At 46.0% G+C, this 19,546-nt stretch overlaps 1 protein-coding gene across 2 annotated transcripts; it reads left to right on the forward strand.

Annotated features, from left to right (window-relative positions):
- Positions 1 to 6,010: 6,010 nt before the first annotated feature.
- LOC127016188 (UDP-glucuronosyltransferase 2A2-like) lies at positions 6,011 to 19,316 on the forward strand. 2 transcript variants are annotated; one of them, XM_050896541.1, is made up of 6 exons: positions 6,011 to 6,746; positions 14,649 to 14,797; positions 16,112 to 16,243; positions 16,666 to 16,753; positions 17,511 to 17,730; positions 19,040 to 19,316. In XM_050896541.1, exons 1-6 carry the CDS (start codon positions 6,011 to 6,013, stop codon positions 19,314 to 19,316), a joined length of 1,602 nt encoding a protein of 533 aa, XP_050752498.1. The 2 variants fall into 2 exon arrangements, with proteins under 2 accessions (XP_050752498.1, XP_050752499.1); XM_050896542.1 differs by lacking the exon at positions 6,011 to 6,746 and adding an exon at positions 11,983 to 12,706.
- Positions 19,317 to 19,546: the final 230 nt, after the last annotated feature.

The following is a 19,546-nucleotide window of genomic DNA, read 5'->3' on the forward strand; positions in this document are numbered from 1 at the left end:
CTGAGATACTACCAGCAATTCATCCACGTTGATCTTCCCCATCCTTCGGGGCTCTATAGGCTTTCCTCGTAACACAGCCTCCCCCAGCTGTGTAGTTTTAGGCTGAAGGCATCTTAGTCTATTCACGTGCTGGATTTCCTCTGCCAGTATATCTCTGAGCCCCCCAACATCATGACGTCTTGCTACAGGAATTTCCTTTCATTCTTACTCCTGCTGTTGGGACTCAGCCCCACCAGCATGCGTTTTGGCCCCTCTGCTCTTGCCAAAGACTGCTACTCCGCTAATGTCAACAACTTGTTCCTCTGTAATTTGTTCCAGGCATTTTCTTCCCTCCCTAAATCTCTTGCACGCCTGTTTGTGGCTGCTTGAATGTAAAGCCAGGCCTTCCAATCACCCCTGCTTCGCTCCTTAGATGCCTCCATTTGTGTGGAAGCACACAGATTTGTTTTTTTTTCCCCAAAGCATCTCTGTCAGTTAGATGACTATCTAAAGACACCTCTTTCCTCTTCATAATTCAGATAGCAGCACCTGTGAAATGTATAGGGGCATCAAAACGTGCCTCAAGAAGTGTTTTCATTCACTACTCTCAATGAGAATCTGGTTTTTTTGTATTTATATCTTTTGTCCCTGGGTTCAAAGTGCAATCCTAACAGTACCTACCCTCGCTGCTGTAGATATGGTGCTTGTTAGCAGCTGAAGAGATAACCAGCTAGGGGAGGCTAAAATGCTGTGCCCCAGAAGTTTTGTGTAGACCCAAACTGCTAAGACCCCAGGAAAGAAACAAATATTTGGTTATGAGGCCAGAGGAGGGATTGCAGAAGTAACTTTGCCCTTAAAAGCACCATCTAGCAAATCAGGCAGGATAAGCGCAGCTCCCTCGTAAACACCCTTGTAAAACCAGGACTTTGAATCCCTTGATATGAACACAGTGCCTCTCTTCCCACTGCTTGTCGATGCTGAGGTGTACACATGGCGGGTGAAAGCCCTGGCAGGGGCAGAGGAGCCTTCCTCCTCACGGCCACGCGCAGACGCCTGGGAGCGGAGCCATGGACCACAGAAGGGGCTTCCTGCTGGCTTAGAGGCAGGAGCTCAGGGCAAGTCCCTGATGCTCACAGTAAGAGTGGCCAAGAGCGCTCCCACATCGCATGCAGAGGCCCAGACATCCGAGCTGATGACATCCAAAGCAGAGAATGTTCCTCCCTCTCACTCCTCCAGCCTCCAAACACCCCAGGCACAGGGTACAGTAGCTCCAGCCAAAATCCCACCCATGCCTCCAGTGCAAACAGAGGAGGAAACACAAACCTATCCTGGTGAAATACCCCCAGGGATGAAATGGCATCCCTCACAGTTACGAGGTGACGCCCAAGTCCAAACCTCCACACCTGATTTCCTGGGAGCAGAGCGGGTGCCTCTATTTGCCTCCCAGACAGACATGCAGAAACACGCCTCCACACTCCAATTAGCAGCAAATGAGGTGCTCCCCTCTGCATCCCAGACTGAGCCGTGATGGATCAGCTCCGACATGCAGTATCAGAGGAAAAGCAGTTTCTGCCTTCCCTGCATGCTGAAACACAAGAGGAGTCGTGGTCACAGGCAGTGCTGGCAAGGAGGCTGTCTCCGAGGACGTGTGCCGAGGCCAAGGCGCAGACTTTCCGCATGGATATACCTCTGGGTAATAAGTGGCAGGTGTACTGCTTGTGTACCAAGGCCCAGGTACAAACCTCATGCTAGCAGCTTCCAGTGTCAAACAGCAAAACTTCACTCCTGCAAGACACAGATGTGGCTTAGGACCTCGAGCAGGCTGCATCCAAGTAAGAAAAATTTATTTCTGATAAATTGCCCCTGGCCAGAGATGAGCTTTGCTTTGCTTCCAAATTTCTTTTTTAGACCAGAAAGCCAGCAAGAAGCTACAGTACAGCAGCAGGGTTATGTACAATCGGTGGATTCAGTCAAAATTTAGCAGGGATTTCAATTTAATTTTCATTCCCCTGCAGAGCTATGAACACACAAATGCATTATAGCATATGAATACATTACTACGTGGCTCAATGCAATGGCTGCTGGCCAACCTTTCAGGGGCACCCCTGCTCTCTGACAGCCTGGTCTTTGCCCAACTTCTCCCTGGCCCAGCAGCAAACTTATCCACTAAAATAAATCATTGACAAGCTGACCTGGCAGAGGGAAAGGCTTGGCATGGGAGCATGAGCAGCAAACATGCATGAGAAGGTGGGAGGGAGAGAGCAACTGCCCCTTTCCGGGCTGGTGAACCATTAGATGAGTCCCATCATGTCTATACCCTCAGTATTTGCAGATTTGCCCATCTCTATAGCACTCAGCTTTCCCTTGGGGGTCGGACAGATGCTGGCAAGACAGGGGTGTGCCGCATCTGCAGGCAGCTTCAGCAAGTCTCCACTGCTGCACCTCACTGTAGAGCTGGCAAGGACAGGGTGCAGCACCTCTTCTCCACCAAAAATGCACAATTCCTAGAAGGCACACAAAGCTAGGACTGGACCTTCTCTTATTTCTTTTTTTTTTTTTTGGCTTTGCAGAGTGGAAATGGCTCCAGTGCAAGCCACCCCAGTGTCTATACATTCACACGCCAAGGTGCCCCTGCAGCATTGCAACTGCAGTGAAGAGAGTTCATGAAATCTTAAACTGAATCAATAAAAACAAGTGAAATGCTATAAACCTAGCCCGTGGTATTTTTGTCCTACAGCTGAAAGGCAGAGGTATAAAGATACAATTTAGCTGAGAAAGGTGGTTATGGTAAGGCTATTTCAGCTCATTAACTTTTGCTGGAGTTTCCCTGTTACACCTGGGGATTACATGGGAGTAGGCGTTTTACTGAGCACTTGCACATGTGCCTCTGCAAAATTGCTCAATTCACTCACTTCTGTCTGTACTCAGGGATGAGCCAACCTTGATATTTTCCCCATCCAGCCTTCCTCCCCCCCGTCCCCCCAAAAATTACAGTCAAGAATTTCAAGTCTGCTTTCAGTCCAGAAGCTGCTTTATTGCAATAAGTGAAAGGAAAACCACAGAGCCATTTGGTGCTTCTCAGGGCAAAAGCTTCCCTTTTCTACCCTAGCACTGAATTTTTGAGTTGCTGGCTGGCATCAAGGTTCTCTAGAAATAAAGGCGCCATGTACACCTTAACCCCCATTCAGCAAAATGGTGGAGAGACCCGTATGTGGAAAACACTAGTTTGTATTGCCTAACTTTTGCGTAACTCGCCTTTGCCTCGAAAAGCCTGTCGTTATTTAACAAGGCTGGAGGTTGCATCAGTGTCTGCAGCACTTCTACCCAGTAATGCTAGATGTGTGAAATACAGACACTTAACACCCTCTACTTTCTTCAGCCCCACTTTTCTCTCATTTGCTGGATTTTGTCCTTTAATCCTCTCAAAATGCTTATCTTCTCTGCATTAAGAGTAATCTGAGTATCGTCTTTAAAAGCTGGCCATGGAAACAAGACAAATTTAACCCCCTGGTTCCCCTAGTCCCCCTGGCTAGGTCCCCCAAGCTCTCATTTGCTACAGAGGAATTAGTTACTGAGGGGTTAGAAATGAAACCCAAGTTCCCATCTGCCCTAGCCCACATGAACATGGCCTTTCAATACTTGCTGGAAAAACTTTAAGTTTCTTACAGGACTTTCCCAAATAAGCTAAATTAGCCCGAAGAAAGATATTATCCTGAATACAAAGGTCTATGGAGAGATCGTAGTGAAACTCCTAGCTGTGAGGCAAAATTACTGTTGAAACATGCTGGCATAATTGCCCTGAATTCTGAGGGTTTAGAAAAAGTCAGGTTGAATATTACAGGCAATATAGATTCCTATATTTTCAAGTCATTAAAAACTTGCCTAGATCTCCAGAATCAAGGGCCACACAGCCAGCGCAGGTAACACACCAACTTCTGAAAAACTCTGCAAACAAACCACTAGATGTTCTTTTTGTTTCTGTGGACAGTTTATAAACAAGTCTATTACTTAACAAACAATTTTGTTTTGCCAGCTGGGAGCCTAAAGGGAGTGAAAAATCTTTTTAGCAGTCAGACGCCATATTTCTAAGCTACAGGATGCAAAGTCCTTCTGAGAATCTGGTTCTGTAATAACATTATAATATATCCTAGCATGGGGAAGACCATCTCAACTATTAAATTACTGGAGCATAACAAAGCAATAAATAATCCCAGAATACATGTCTTGTTGTGATCATCCCATATTGTATTACTTCCTCCTTTTGAAAAGCCCAGTTCAAAGGCTACCTTATTTAAGCTCCTTCTGCCCGATACCCAACCTTGCCAGAGCCGCGCAGGCACAGAGGAGGTGAGCAGCAAGAAACAGAAGCAAACTGGTGTAGCAAATTGCACCTTGCAACTCAGAGCATGATGCTTACGTACCTTGGAAGACTCCACTAGGTAAGAGGTTTTTGCTGTATGGCATTTGTTCCCCAGATCATGTTGGATCAAGCGTATCATTATATGCATGGGTTTTAGTTGTCATTTTGGCTCCTGGTGGTTAAGAGCTCCTTCCAGGGCATAGCGCCTTACATGCAAGCTTCCGACCTTCCAAGTGAGAGCCACCCCAGAAGATGTGGGTTTTGCTCTGACAAGCATCTTTAGGGGCCAGGAGGGCCCCAGACCCACATTTAGACACCTGAACTGAGCCCACAACATGACCAGGTTGGTGGTGATGTGCCCCAGACAGTAGCAATGAGGTCCCTGCGTGAAGAGTCGTCTGGGAGCAGCTGGAAACCACCTGTCACATATCAGAACAAACTACGTGTTATTATTGGCATTATCATCACACAAATGAAGGATCTGCTGCCGTCTCTCAGCATGGGAAACATCAGCACTTCTAACATCTCACCCTGAAAAAGGATGCCGCTTCCAAGTCAGCCGCTTAAATGTACCCTGTGGCCTCTCCTTCCTTGGCGTGTCTCTGGCATCGCTAGTTCATGGCAGCAACACAAGTGATTTGTTTGAGTATCAGAGCTGGCATCCAGAGGACTGGCTCACTTGCAGTTTCTTCCTCTGTAAAGATGCACCAACTTGAATTAACAGTGAAGCCTGGAGAGGCAGCAGCTCTCCGCAGGGCCTGGGGCATGACTGCCAGTAATTCATACTATTTACCAACAGGGACATGGCTGTAGAAGGGTTGAGGAGGCTTAAGGATGCCTACGGTATAATTTGCCACTGCTAGTCCCATCATAGGTGTCCCTCCACCTTGTGTTGCCCAGGGCTCTTGCCCCAAGACTAGCAATATCTTCAAGCAAGCACTCCCTGTAGCACTGCTGCCTGTCGGCTAGGCAAGCCCCTGTGCTGCTTCTGGAAAGAAAGGTGGAGAAAGCTGGGAAACTCTCAGAATAAGAGAAATATATCTTTAAGTACAGGTAGGTTTGCTGCCATAAGTAATAGAAACATTACAGTATACAGATACCACAGCTGTTGCAATTGAAAACAGGCATTTTAAAATCAGATGTGGTCATACATTCTCCAGCAAATCTCAGTATTTCTCCAGTGTTGGCAGCTGTGCCACTTATTTGCTAATACTTATAATAAATCTGTCAGCATTCACTGATACAGTAATTACACAGCTAGAAGAGATCCCCTGTTATTTGCTTTTATTTCATGGTAAGGATGCCTCAGAAAAACTACAAAAGGTGTAAAAAAAAAAAAAGGATTAAATTCTTCTTGTGCAAAGGGAGTAGCTTGAAGGCAGACCTTTGACAGCAGTGAGGATTGCTGCCACCCTGCTAACCGGGGAAAGGAGCTCCCTCAGGGGGAAACTAACAGGGTAGAAGGCAGAAACGGAAAAGTGAATCACCAAACATCCTCTTCTGTCTTTGCAGACCTGAGACCAAACATGGGTTTTAAAGGACCCACCTGTGCAACAGCAAACTCTTGCTTTTGCTAAGAGTGCTAATGAAGAGCCATCAAACACAACACAGAGGTGCAGCACTCCCAACTGGAAGGGAAAACTCCCCGGCTATCTAGCCCTTAAGCCTGCCATGGCCACAAAAGCCACTGGCTCTAAGAAATACCTCCAGCTGCTCCTTTTTCAGGTCGCTCTTCTAGGGCCTGTCTTCTGCGGGAATGTGTTGGTCTGGCCAACGGAAGGCAGCCACTGGCTGAACGTGAAGGTAGTTATACAGGAGCTCATCCGCCGCAGGCACGGTGTTACCATCCTGGTATCCAACGCTTCCCTCTTCATTAAACCCAGGGCTGAGGCCACGGAGAAGTTTGAGGTCTATAATGTGCCCTTCAAGAAAGACACCGTTGAGAACACGATTGAGGATTTAGTGGCACTGTGGCTGAATAACAGGCCAACCATCTTGACCTTCTGGCAGTTTTACAAGGAGCTGGGAAAACTGTCCAAAAAATGGCAGCAGATGAATAGGCTAATGTGTGACGCAGTGCTAACCAACCGAGAGCTGATGGCCCGCCTGCAGGGGTCTAGCTATGACCTGCTGCTGTCAGACCCAGTGACCCTCTGCGGGGACCTCCTGGCTCTCAAGCTGGCTGTCCCCTTCATCTACTCGCTGCGCTTCTCCCCGGCCTCCACCCTGGAGAGGCACTGCGGCAAGATCCCAGCCCCACCGTCCTACACACCCGCAGCCCTGTCCGAGCTCACTGACTGCATGTCCTTTGGCGAGAGAATAAAAAACATCATGTCTTACCACCTGCAAGACTACATTTTCCAGAGCTACTGGGGAGAATGGGATATCTACTATAGCAAGGTCTTAGGTAAGCCTTCTGCTACTTCACTTCTCATTACACAGCCTCCCACCTTACGACCTGCAGAGCTAGGAACCTGGCAGGGTTGCAAAGTCAAGGTCTGAGAGAGGTCAGCAAGAAGTTTGTCATTATGTCCCTACGTGGAAAAGGGCATGAGCCACCAGGGCCCATCAGTTGCACTCACTCCCCTGTCAGGGTGCTGTGCTGCTATGCCATTGCATTGAGACAGGGATCAGTGGTCATCCCAACTGAGGGATTTGACTTTTGCCATAATTATTTTTAATATGGAGGTTGAAACAACTTCCACACCATATAGGGCCCTCAGCAAGGGAGCTCAGCTCACACATCACTCCCTCCAATGACTGCTTGCACAGAAAGCAACCAGGAACAGAGCTGTTTTCCTAATCCAGAGTATCATAACAAGGAGGGGGGAGCTGGTGAATTACGAGCCAACGCTGCCACCCTCAGTAGCAATACTGAAATGCATTGTGGCTTTGTAATAGAGACTTCACTTACGTCACTGGTCATATAAAACCAATCCTCTCTGCACAAACCAAGTTTTATTTAAAACATTCCCTCCACCCACAAGCAAACAGTGAAAGCAACAAGTCTTCCTCTGCAGGCTTTTCTTCTGGACTGTTTTGAGTGAATATGTAGAAAAATATGTTTATTCAAGTATTAATCATGTGATCAACATGCCATTTTTACTAACCTCACATTGAGCTCATGAAAAAGAGCACTTGCAAATCTCTCAGAGTTCAATTGTCTGCAAATACCTGCATGCTGCAGGACTCCACAAATACACCAAACTGTTGTCATGTGTGCAGCAGATGAGGTATCTCAGCTTGGCTTCTCACAGCCCAACTGCTTCCATCACTCTCATTTTCATCCTGGAAAGGATGCTCTAGACAGCATGGAAGCTGTAGCAAAAGCCTTGCACAACAACTTTAGGAAAACATTGCGTAACGGAGATGGGCAGAAGCCCAGTAATGATGATTTTTAGCACAGTGAAGAGGACTTATATTATTTCTTAATTGCACATCAGAAGGGTGACCATAAATAAAACTGTTTAACAGATTTTCTGGTTCAACTTAATAGTGCATAATTGGCACCTAGTGGCAGGCAGGACAGCCCACACCATCACCTACCACCTCTGGCCTCCTGTGATGCATGCTCTGGAAGAAGGAAGTTCACATGAGGACAGTCTTACTCTGACACTGGAGTCACTTGCCATGTAGTTTCATCCACTTCGAGACGCAACTTTTTAGCTGCAGCCCTGGATCACCACCTTAAGTGCACTGTAAACGGACGCTCAGTGGCTTTATAAAGCAAAAGGGTGCCCACACAGTGGGTGAACACCTTCGCCGCATACCTAGCTGTGCTTCTGAGCCAGAACAATGAAGTCACCTCTTCTACCAAACAAATAACACAGAGATTGTAGTTAGGCAGGAGGGCCAGGATGACCAACAGGACACAATCCTCACCGGACTGAGCCCCCGGGGGCCGACAGCTCTCCCCGCTGCTCCAGAGGAAGCACATCTTCCAGCTTCAGCAAGCTATCTACTACCAGATGGTGCCAGCTGCTCCCAGTCATCTTCTCCCCCAGGAAAACATGCCATTATCCAGGACAGGATTTCACCCCAGCTACCTTGGCTTCCTGCCCTCCGGAGCAAGGCAGTGTCACGCATGCCCAGCCCAGCTGGGGAGTGCTGCTGCTCCCGGTGAAGGAAGGCCACGAGGGCATTGCCACGCAGGGCAGGCTATGGCTGGGAAGGAGGTGGCAGTGCTGTGGCTGCTGGCTGTGTTGGGCTGGGGGTCTGGAGGGAAGGTGTTGGTCTGGCCAGCTGACAACAGCCACTGGCTGAACATGGAGTACATACTCCAGGAGCTTGTGGTCCGGGGCCATGAGGTGACCGTGCTGCTGCCTTCGTGCTTCCTCATTCTCAACCCCACGCAGCCCTCACCCTTCCAGTTTGAGGTGGTTGAGGTACCGATCACCAAAAAGGAGATGGCTACTGTACTGGAAGAAGCTTTCTATTTTTGGTTTTACCAGGAGAGAGCGCTACCTGTCTGGGAAAGTCTTTACAAGATAGCTCAACTGGTGTACAAGCTGGTGAACATAACCAAAATCATTTGTGATGAAGTCCTGAAGAATGAGGCGCTGCTGGAGAGACTGAGGGCATCCACCTTCGATGTCCTCTTGGCAGACCCACTGGCACCCAGTGGGGAGCTGTTTGCTGAGAAGCTGGGTATCCCCTTCGTGTACACCATCCGGTTCTCCATAGGCAACACGGTGGAGCGGCTCTGTGGGACACTCCCAGCACCTCCTTCCTACGTACCAGCCACCTTAAGCTGCCGAACAGATAGGATGTCCTTCCTGGAAAGGCTAAAAAACATCTTCACCTATACTGTGCAGGATATCATATATCATTACCTTCTCTGGGGAAGCTGGGATCAATACTACAGTGATGTTTTAGGTAAGGCTGCTCTTACTTCCAGAAATTACATCTGCTGTACACACAAGAGTAAATACCCAGAGCTTTAGAGGTTAAGGCACAAATTAGGAGCAAGACAGCCCTGAACTCACTCCTCTTCCTCCAGAATTCCTGTGTCAAGTCAAACAATCCAGGCAAGTACAAACGTTACCTGTTAATCCTGACCTGCTACACTAGTACAGCTAACTCTGTACAGGAACTTCTAGGATAGGTAAAACAGTGCTAAAGCCACTTGAAACAGAGCTCATCAGTCATATTCACAGATGAATCATGACAAACACCAAGAACAGCAAACTACTACTATATACCCACCAAACACTAGTACTGAATTAAACCTTTTAAAGTAGAAATAAAAAAAGATTTTGGAAAGCTATACAACACTACCTTTTTTCCCCTAGCACCCTTCTTGCTTGCTAGCTTATCTCAAAATGAGAGATAATGGCCTCCTCCGGTCTTTGAAAGCCTTGGGAGAGCAGCTGAGCCCCAATCTGCAGTGATAAAACGCCCTCAGCAGAGACAGGGTTGCTTTTCTGAAAGTGTCTGAAAGAAATATTAGAAGATAGTGGTATGTATTCATAAGGTTTTTTCTTTTTTAAATAATAGTTGCATAATTATTTTCACATTTTTGCTCTAAGTGATTATTGCAATGCTTAAAAGGAAACAGGGCAAACATACACGCATTGTTGGTAGGCAGATAAAATGGATATTATTTCAATATGAGACTCTAAGTGTTTATATTTCACTAGTAGGGTGTAATTCTGCTAAGACAGCTAAGTTGTTAAGATATCCTACTATTAGAGTACCTAGCTGTGTGTTTACTTGTGTTGCTTATCATGTTTGACAGAGACTAGAAAATCTCGTGCTGGCAGAAGCATGGTTTGTTGATCTCCTGTTGTGTAAGCCTTAGAGCTGCTTGGATCTTGTGTTGCCTTTTCTATTGTTAAATGTGGGGTTTAGCATTTAAGGCTCCATGTGCAATACCTGTTTTGTTAGCTGTGTTAGCTTAGCTGTTCTCTACTCTGTCTGTGATATGCTTTGACCTGGAGTGTATCCAGTCCTGAAGGAGGTGTGAAAGGAAGGGGCAAGCATCTCAGAGAAATGGGGCAACGTCCCAGCAACTGCTGTGTATGCACGCACCTTCTCTTTCTCCTTGGAAAATCTTCTTCAGGGTTCTTATTATTCTAGCTGCTTTCCTAGAGCTACCTAAAGGCTTTTTCAAGTGATGAGGTTGATGCATGAACAAAGACTGCTTGCTCCACTGTCAGTCTAGTGAGGGAAGCTCATGTGGTGGTGCTGAGCTCCTGGAGGAGTGCTCAGTCTGAGCCTCATTTGCCCTCTACTCAGGAGAGAGCAGCTGCCTGTTCTTTTCCTTGAACACATCAGTAGCACCAAGCATCTCCACTACATCTGCAGGATACAGTCAAGAGAAGTCAGGTCTCTTGTCTTGGCAGTATTTGTCCTGGACTACATGATATGGATACACTGATGCCAGTTTGTAGCATCTTCCCAAGAGAAGGCACTGAAGCAGTAAGGTGAGCAAAACCTGTGCTCCTCCTCTCCTCCTGTTTCTCTCCTGGGGTGGCCTGACGCTGGAGTAATCTCTACCAGGACTGTGTCCTTCCAGCGGCAGTGCTGTGTGTCCACAGCATCTGGTTACAGAGAGGACAAGAACTAGAGCACCCTGTGGACTAGTTGTGAATCACTGCAGGACATTTTGCACCTAGTAAATGAGGAGACAAAAATTATAACCAGCTTTACAGATAAGTTGGTTCTTAAAGGGCAAAGAAGCAAATCTAGGCTGTAGTCAAGTGATAAGATGTGGTTCATCTTGTAGCTGTCAAAAAAGTTCCATGGGCTACTCATGTGCTTTCCCTAGCCTGAGTTCCTGCTTAGTATAGGAATGTGGATCTTCACCTTGAAGATCTGGTATGAGGGTATACTGATTTTGGCTGGAATAGAGTTAATTTTCTTCATAGTAGCTTGCATGGGGCTATATTTTGGATTTGTGATGAAAATAGTGTTGATAACACAGGGATGCTTTAGTTATTGCTGAGCAGTGCTTACACAGCATCAAGGCGTTTTCTGCTTCTCACGCTGCTCCTCAGTAGGCTGGGGTTGCACAAAAAGTTGGGAGGGGACACAGCCGGGACGGCTGACCCCAGCTGACCAAAGGGATATCCCATACCACATGGTGATGTGCTCAGCAAAAAGCAGCTGAGTGAGGGGGAAGTTTGCCAGGACTGCTGTTGCTCAGGCACTGGCTGGGCATTGGTTAGCTGGTCGTGAGCAATTGTTCTTTTTGCATCGTTTTCCTTGGTTTTATTTTTGGCTTTCGCTTATTAAGCTGTCTCTATCTCAACCCAAGAGTTTTCTAACTTTTGCCCTTCCTTTTCCCCTCCTACTGCGGGGGAGTGAGAAGCTCTGTGGTGCTTCGCTGCCTATCAAAATTAAACCATAACACAGGGAAAGGGCTCCTGGTCCTCACATGCTGAAAAATGCACTTTGTGGTGAGCAGAAACAGGAGTTGCTGTCATTTCGAGATCAGCTGTGGCTCTGCAGGAGACTCCAGAACGGGATTTGCTGCTTGCCCAGTTCTCCCATAAGTGGTGTTGTGTGTTCTGACATGCCTTCTTGCCAAGCTTGGCACCAAGTGGATCTCACTTTTATTGGCTGGCTGTAAAGCGTTTGCACACTGGAGTGGTGAACTGCTTCCAGCTCAGTCAGACTGGAGTTGTACATGGACTGCTGAGATGATGGGGCGAAGGTTCCCCTGGCTGCTCTGGGCCTATGCATGCTGCTGGAGCACTGGCTTTTGTGGGAAGGTGGTGGTCTGGCCCACCGATGCAAGTCACTGGATCAATGTGAAAGTGCTGCTGGAAGAGCTCGTTCTCCGGGGTCACGAAGTGACTGTGCTGGTGCCCTCAAGCAATCTGCTCATCAACTACCAAGACACCTCCTCCCCCTTCACCTTTGAGGTCCTGCAAGTCCCCTTTACCCAGAAGACCCTGCATGCTATCATGGAGGACTTCCTCAATTTCTGGATGAATGAGGTCTCTAATCTCTACCCCTGGGAGATCATGTGGAGGATGAAAGAGGACCTGGAGGTCTTTACCAATATGTCAAAGCAGACCTGTGACACCTTGGTGATGAATCCTCAGCTGATAGCAAAGTTGCAGCAGACCAAGTTTGATGTTCTGATCGCTGACCCTCTGTCTGTAGGTGGAGAGCTCGTAGCAGAAATCCTAGCAATCCCTTTTGTCTACAGCTTCCGCTTCTCTGATGGGAATGTGCTAGAGAAGCTGTGCGGTGGGCTCCCATCCCCACCTTCTTATGTGCCTGCTAGCACAACAGGGCTGACAGACCAGATGTCCTTCGTGGAAAGACTACAGAACTTCCTCTTTTACTTTTACACGGATTTATTTTTCTCGAAGTTTTTGCAAGACAAATGGGATGGGTACTACAGTAATGTCTTAGGTAAGGCAGCTGTTGAGTGGTTTCTCCTCTTGCATAGGTTGTGCCTTTTGAATGTTTTGGGAGCTCAATGCTGTTGTCTCAAAATGCTCTTTCTCAACAGCCAGCAGAGATGGTAATCCCATTTTGGTCACATGGAGGCTGTGCTTTCCCTTTTAGGTCTGGTCTAGTCTAACAGACACCAGTGCAGTTTTGCTCTAGTTCCTCTTGAGGATCTTTAGAGCACATAGTTCTTATTTTTGTCAATGATGATACTGCTCGTGAGCTCTTGCAGCGAGCTGTATGCCCATTTTAGTGCCTTCAGAGGACAGTTGTTGCCTCTTCATCTTGATGACAGGCACTTCTACAATTAAGATGGTAGTAGATAAAGGCTGGAGGGCAAAATCATTCCTTAACTAAGTGTAAGGCACTGGAGACAGCTCCATTGACAACACAGGGATGGAGTTAACCCTGTTGTAACTAGGAATACCAGCTGTCTCTGGACAACTGCAGAGCAAAAAAGTACCCTTCATTCACATTGCATGCATCGTCTGGAGGTATCATCTTGCAACCCTGCATAGTACAGGATGCTAAGTGTGAGTTCGTGTTCTCCAATAATAAATGCTAAGAACATAACTGCCACCTTTCCGTTTCACCCACCATTCAGAGTTTGAAACAGCCTCCTTAAACTACATACATACCTGAAATTTTTTTTCCGATCTAGTACAACGCAGGCTTGATTCAAAGTCTATTAAAGAGACCTTTTAGTTCAATGGACTTTGAATCTTGTACAGAATATCTATATTTAGGCAGATAACAAGCGAACAGCAAGCACAAGGGCATCTATTCTGTTGCCCTCCAATCTCTTCCTGCATTTCCCAAGAACGTCTCTGTGCTCTGCAAACTAGTCCCTCTTCCCTGGATTTTTTTTTTTTAATACCAAATAAGACTTAATTACACCTTTATATCACTCTACTTGTAATGCAGGCTTAATTTTCATTCCAGTAACTTTGTAACTGACTCATTGCTCTTTACTTAAAGTAAAATAAAAAAAAATTACTGGTGTAAATTGTAACACTGATCAAGTACTATAAGAAGATGCCCTACAGATAATTTTTATCTTGCTGCTTATTTTGCTTGGTTCCTGCTTGCATTAGGCTGACTCTGGACAATCACTTACCAACACTTCTAACCCTTTTACTCCCGAGTTCCACTTTGTGGGGAAAATACTGCAAAGACAACTTGCAACATATACCTGAGAATATCTATTTTTCCAAATGGGAAGCTATAAAACAGTTTTACCCATTGGATTTTTTTCTATAGATGGATTTCTAGAGACATTGGATTTTGCATAAAATGACATTCAAAGCATCTATGGATTTGGCCAAATTTTCCCAATATGTGTCAGAAGGAGCTGACCCAGTCCACAAGAGAACTAGGGATGGCTGTACCTGTCTTTTATTGTAGTCTGAGCAGCCACTGACTGAGTCACGATTTGAAAAACGCCACACAACTTTGTTTAAAAACTTTCCTCCTCCCTGACTGGTGATCATCACTTTGCGATTCATTTTATTTGGAACTAAATTTTCTGTGATTGTTCTCTTCCCCAAAGTGTGTTTTTATTACCAGCACAGGTAATGAAGTCTTTCAGCGGTACAAGAATTGCATTTCTGTATCACAGAAATGAAATGCTTCCCACTTCCTCTTGTACTGCTCTAAATTCATCCTGAAGGTTCAAAATCCTTTTAAAGATTGTATTGCCTTGTTTGTGGCAACCTGTCAAGGCCGAACACAGGACAGGGCAAGGAATAGGTCCGGATTTGTCCATGTTTTCATTTCATGCACAATTTGATAGACTACACTGAGTGAGAGTGCCAAAAGACAAAGGTAAGGCTCCTATTTCACAATCTACAGCAAACAAGACCGCTCTCGTGCGTGTTGTAAACCTCTTGTACCTTGTCCATAGGAAGGCCTACAACCCTGTGTGAGACAATGGGAAAAGCAGAGATATGGTTAATCAGAACATACTGGGATTTTGAATTTCCACGTCCTTTCCTGCCCAACTTTGAGTTCGTTGGAGGACTTCATTGCCAGCCTGCAAAGCCATTACCACAGGTATCCCAGCTTTGTTCAGTCGTTGGTTGGTTGGTTGCCCAGCAGAACACGAACTCCCCGTTTCTCTCCCTGATCAACTGTTCAAACCATGTCCCGAGAAAGCTCATTCTTGAAGAAGATGCTCTGCTGCCGGTGGGGAGCATGGAGCTATTTAGTAGTCCGTACTTGTGCAAACTGAAGATTGGGTTTACAGCCTGCTGTCTTAAAAGAAGATAGCTGAGGTCAGCAGGAGGGAATACAGTGTTTGTTTTAGGAAAAACAGGTGCTACCTCAGAGTAGTTAAGTGTAAGATTTAATTCTAAGATACAGACTTGCAGCCCGTGATAACGTTGAAATACCTGATGCAAAAAGGCACTGTGACGGGACAAATTCTTTAGACAAAACGGAGTCAAGACTTGCAGAAAGAGACGAGTGATGAACACTTTTTCTATTGTTGCTTAGTTTAAGACATCTTAAAGGGAGTAAAACACTCAGCACCTCCAGCCTACACTCTGCTGTGACTGGCAATATTCAGGTGGAATTTGAAATGCCCAGATACTGATGACGGCAACACGACAAGCTCTGGTCTAGATTATCACTCCTGTAGGAGCCTTAGAGGAGGTAGGGTATTTTCAGGGCAAGTTGTCTACTAAAAGAAACCACCTAACTCTCTTCCCACTCCCCTGTAGCAGGGGTTGAGTTGGGGGTAATGGATAACCATTCTCTTTTGGATGCTATTGCTCCATTTCACATGACACTAACTAAAAAAAGGAACAGGAAGACCTATTGGTCTGATTTGTAGAAAATCTGTTTAGCAACATGTGCTGTATTGCAAGAAATAGAGAACTGGCTGACTAACAAAGAGACAGCAGCAACTCGACGAATCTCTGATCAGGATGCTGAAAATCCCTGTCAGTTTTCAGCACTGTCCCCTCCTGCAGAGCTATGAAATGCAAAGTATTTATTCCACGAAAATCCAGAACCATGACTGACTATGCCAGGGAGGGTATCACAGGATATGGCCCTCTCGCGCCAGTGCCAGGATCCATTCCTGCTGCTTGTGCTCTGAAAGAAACATGTCCTGAAACTGCTTGACTTGCTTTCAAGAAGACAAAGCTTGTCACCTGTCTCAACTTGTCCTGCTCCTTCCTGGGGAGAAAACTATCTGTTTTGCACAGGGCCAGTAATGCCCTGTAATGCCCTTCTGTCAGTGGAGGTGCTCATACACCACGATCCATCTCCTTGATAAGCTAAAAAGGTTATGCTCTCTATTCACAGAAATCTGTGTAATCTGCAGTGCGTAATTACTCTTAGTATGTTTTCTGCCTCTCGTAGGAAATGGAAGAATTTGTTCAGAGCTCAGGGGAACATGGCATTGTGGTATTCTCTCTCGGGTCGATGGTCCACAACCTAACTGATGAGAAAAGTAATGTGATTGCCAGAGCCCTCAGCCAGCTTCCACAAAAGGTGAATTTCCTTTTGAGTCTAAAACAACTTGCCTTGCTTTTTGTCACCTGTTGCCTTCAGCAAGCCTTTTACATTTGGACTGGCCTGTTTTTTATCTGCATCTCTGCTGGATGTGCCACAGCTGGGAAGCTGGGCTCTGCAGAGAGGCAGACTGCTGACTCACCTCATGGGGAGCTCTGGTATTTCCCCTTCTCTGAACCAAATGACATGGAGGTGTGTCCATAGGCCAAAATATAAAAATCACTCTATGCGATTTTTATAATAAGCACATAATAACTAATCAAAGAGCTAAACTGGAGCCAAAGCTATTTGAATTACTGGGAAAAGGCACATGGGTTTGAGATAAAGCCCTACATTAAATGTAATAATACAGAAGGGCACATCACATGCACTATGTTTATCTTCTTCTTCCTTTGTTCAAGGTCCTCTGGCGGTACAAAGGAAAAAAACCAGAAACTCTGGGCTCCAACACCAGGATTTATGACTGGATACCCCAAAATGACCTGCTTGGTGAGACACATTCTATCTGGGATGCATTGCACCCTTGGAAAAACTGTTTCCTTCTTTGTTTTTCCACTAAAATGGCTTATTCAGGCAAAAGAACCACATAACACTTGTGGCTACAACTAGTTTTGCAGCTTAAGCAGCAGAGGCTTGCTCTTGGAGCCTTAATTTCCTAGCCTGCTTTTGACTTTAAGGTGAGTGGCTGTACAAGAACCACTGAAGATACAGCCAGGCTGTGACGGGAGTAGGGAGCAGTGGCTCAAGAAGACAGCAACTTGAGCTTAGCTATAAAGATGGATCTCTAAAGCAAAAGCCTCTGTCTTACAGAGCCTGCTGCCAATTGTCTGGAAGGGCTAAGAACCACCTGTAGGCAGGAGTAAATATCAAAGTAGGTATGTACTCTGGAGATGGATTTGGCCTCTGCAGTTCATCTCCAGGGCTCATTCTTCAAAATGCTTGACCTAAGCAAGGCTACAGTAGGGGGCTGTTGTGAACCTGATACAATGTAAAAACTAGAACTGCACAACAGTGAAGGGCTGAAGTAACTCTGGGGCAGTCTGGAGGAACGTGCTGATTCACACATTGCATTAAAATAAATATGAATGTGTGAAAGCTAAGCGTGCAAGCTCCCATGCTGATCCAGAGGTCAGGGCTGTTCCCTTCTCTAGCAGTGCATTTGCCCAGGTAGTTTGCAGTGCTCGTGTCCCAGTGAATGTAGTCTGCCACAACTGCTGTTACACATGCCTCTCCTTCCCTGTTCCAGGCCATCCCTTGACAAAGGCCTTTATTACTCATGGTGGGACCAACGGGATCTATGAAGCTATCTACCACGGGATCCCGATGGTTGGGATTCCCATGTTTGCCGACCAGCACGACAACATTGCTCGCATGAGGGCAAAGGGAGCTGCAGTTGAGCTGGATTTCAGCACACTGAAGACGCAGGACCTAGCTGATGCACTGAATACAGTCATTAACAATTCCACGTGAGTTTTGTTCTTGCCTTACAGTAGGATGAGGTTATTAAAATCTTGGGCTGCCGATGTGAAAAGTTCTGCTGGCTCTTCTGGGAACCAAAAACACTGAGTAACCGGAGTTTGGATTTCAGATTAAAACCATCTTTCATTTCTGAGAATCAGCATTTCTCAGAAAGGAGAGATCAGTAATTTGATTTTCCTTATACTGCATTTTATGATCCCTTTGAGAAAAATAGTTCTTGGAAAGCCCAGAGCAGCTCCTGAGACAGTTTTCTGCTCTCTCTCCCTTCCTTGTTCTCTGCTAGTATAAATCCCCTGGAGGCTCTGGGTGACAATTCTAGTTGTATTATGGCTACTCTGTCTGTAGCCACAATTCTTTCTCCTACCCCTGAGTTATCAACATCCTTAGGTTACCCTACCTATCAGTCAGGAATCAGAGTGTAAGGAAGCCTGGCAGCTGGGATCCCTTGCTAAGGATAAGGCCATCGACAAAGGGATTGGAAAAAAGGCAGGAGTCCTCGGTCTTTGGCAGTGACTCCTGTCAAGTGTGAAGGACAGGTATCCCTTCAAGGAAAAACTTGCAAATTCCCGAAGAAAACGGACCAACATTGATGGAGGTATCCAGTATCTGAGGGAATTAGCCATGGTGAAGGTGATCTGTAACAACCTGGATGACAACCAGGCATCCAAAGACCCGGATAAAATCCGGTGCACGCAGCCCCCCCGCCAACCTCCCCCTTAGTTTTACTGCTGAGCAGGATGTCATATGGTATAGGATATCCCTTTGGTCAGTTGGGGTCACTGTCCTGGCTGTGTCCCCTCCCAACTTCTTCTGCACCCCCAGCCTACTTGCTGGCAGGGCAGTGGGAGAAGCAGAAAAGGCCTTAACTCTGTGTAAGCACTGCTCAGCAATAACGAAAACATCCCTGTATTATCAACACTGTTTCCAGAACAAATCCAAAACATAGTCCCATACTAGCTACTGTGAAGAAAATTAGCTCTATCCCAGCCAAAGCTAGCACACTATATTATATTGGAACAGAAAATGCTGCAAATGTTTCCATGTTGCTTTTTTTAAAGGAGTATCTGGAATAATTTTGAATAACTTTTCTTTGCAAAAGATTGGCTTTCTCTATTACTGTTCATAAGCCAATTTTATGGAGATAGGAGTAAATTGGGCCAGTTTCAAATATATTTAAATAACACTGATGAAAGTAAAAGCAGGGCTGTCTACCTTCCTCAAGAGGACTGCCAGGTGCTGAATGGGTTGTTTCAGGAATCAGTGACAAATCTCCTAGGTTTCTTCTTTTTTCCCCAGCTATAAGGAAAATGCTCTAAGGTTATCCAAGATACACCATGACCAGCCAGTTAAGCCTCTGGACAGAGCTGTCTTCTGGATTGAATTTGTCATGCGTCACAAAGGAGCAAAGCACTTGAGACCAGCTGCTCACCATCTCACCTGGTACCAGTACCACTGCCTGGATGTTCTGGCATTCTTGTTCACCTGTACAGCCACTGCTGTCTTCATTCTTGTCAAGTGCTGCTTATTTTGCTGCAGGAGATGTGGCAGGATTGCAAAGAGGAAGAAAGACTAGACATCCTGTTCCATCAGCACTTTTTCTTCTCCTAGGCTGATTCAGCAAGGCATTTATGCACATTCCTTGGTGAATAAAATTATTAGGATATGGCTTAAGCTGGGCATATCATGAAGCACCCCGTTGAACTGGGTCATGCTAAAAAGCTGTTGTGGGGCAGAGCTGCTTACTTAGCCAGCAAATTCCTTCTCACCTACATAAAATTGAATTATAGTTGCTTTATCCCTTGG

This window comes from Gymnogyps californianus, chromosome 4 (genome assembly GCF_018139145.2).
Source record: "Gymnogyps californianus isolate 813 chromosome 4, ASM1813914v2, whole genome shotgun sequence".
NCBI lineage: Eukaryota > Metazoa > Chordata > Aves > Accipitriformes > Cathartidae > Gymnogyps > Gymnogyps californianus.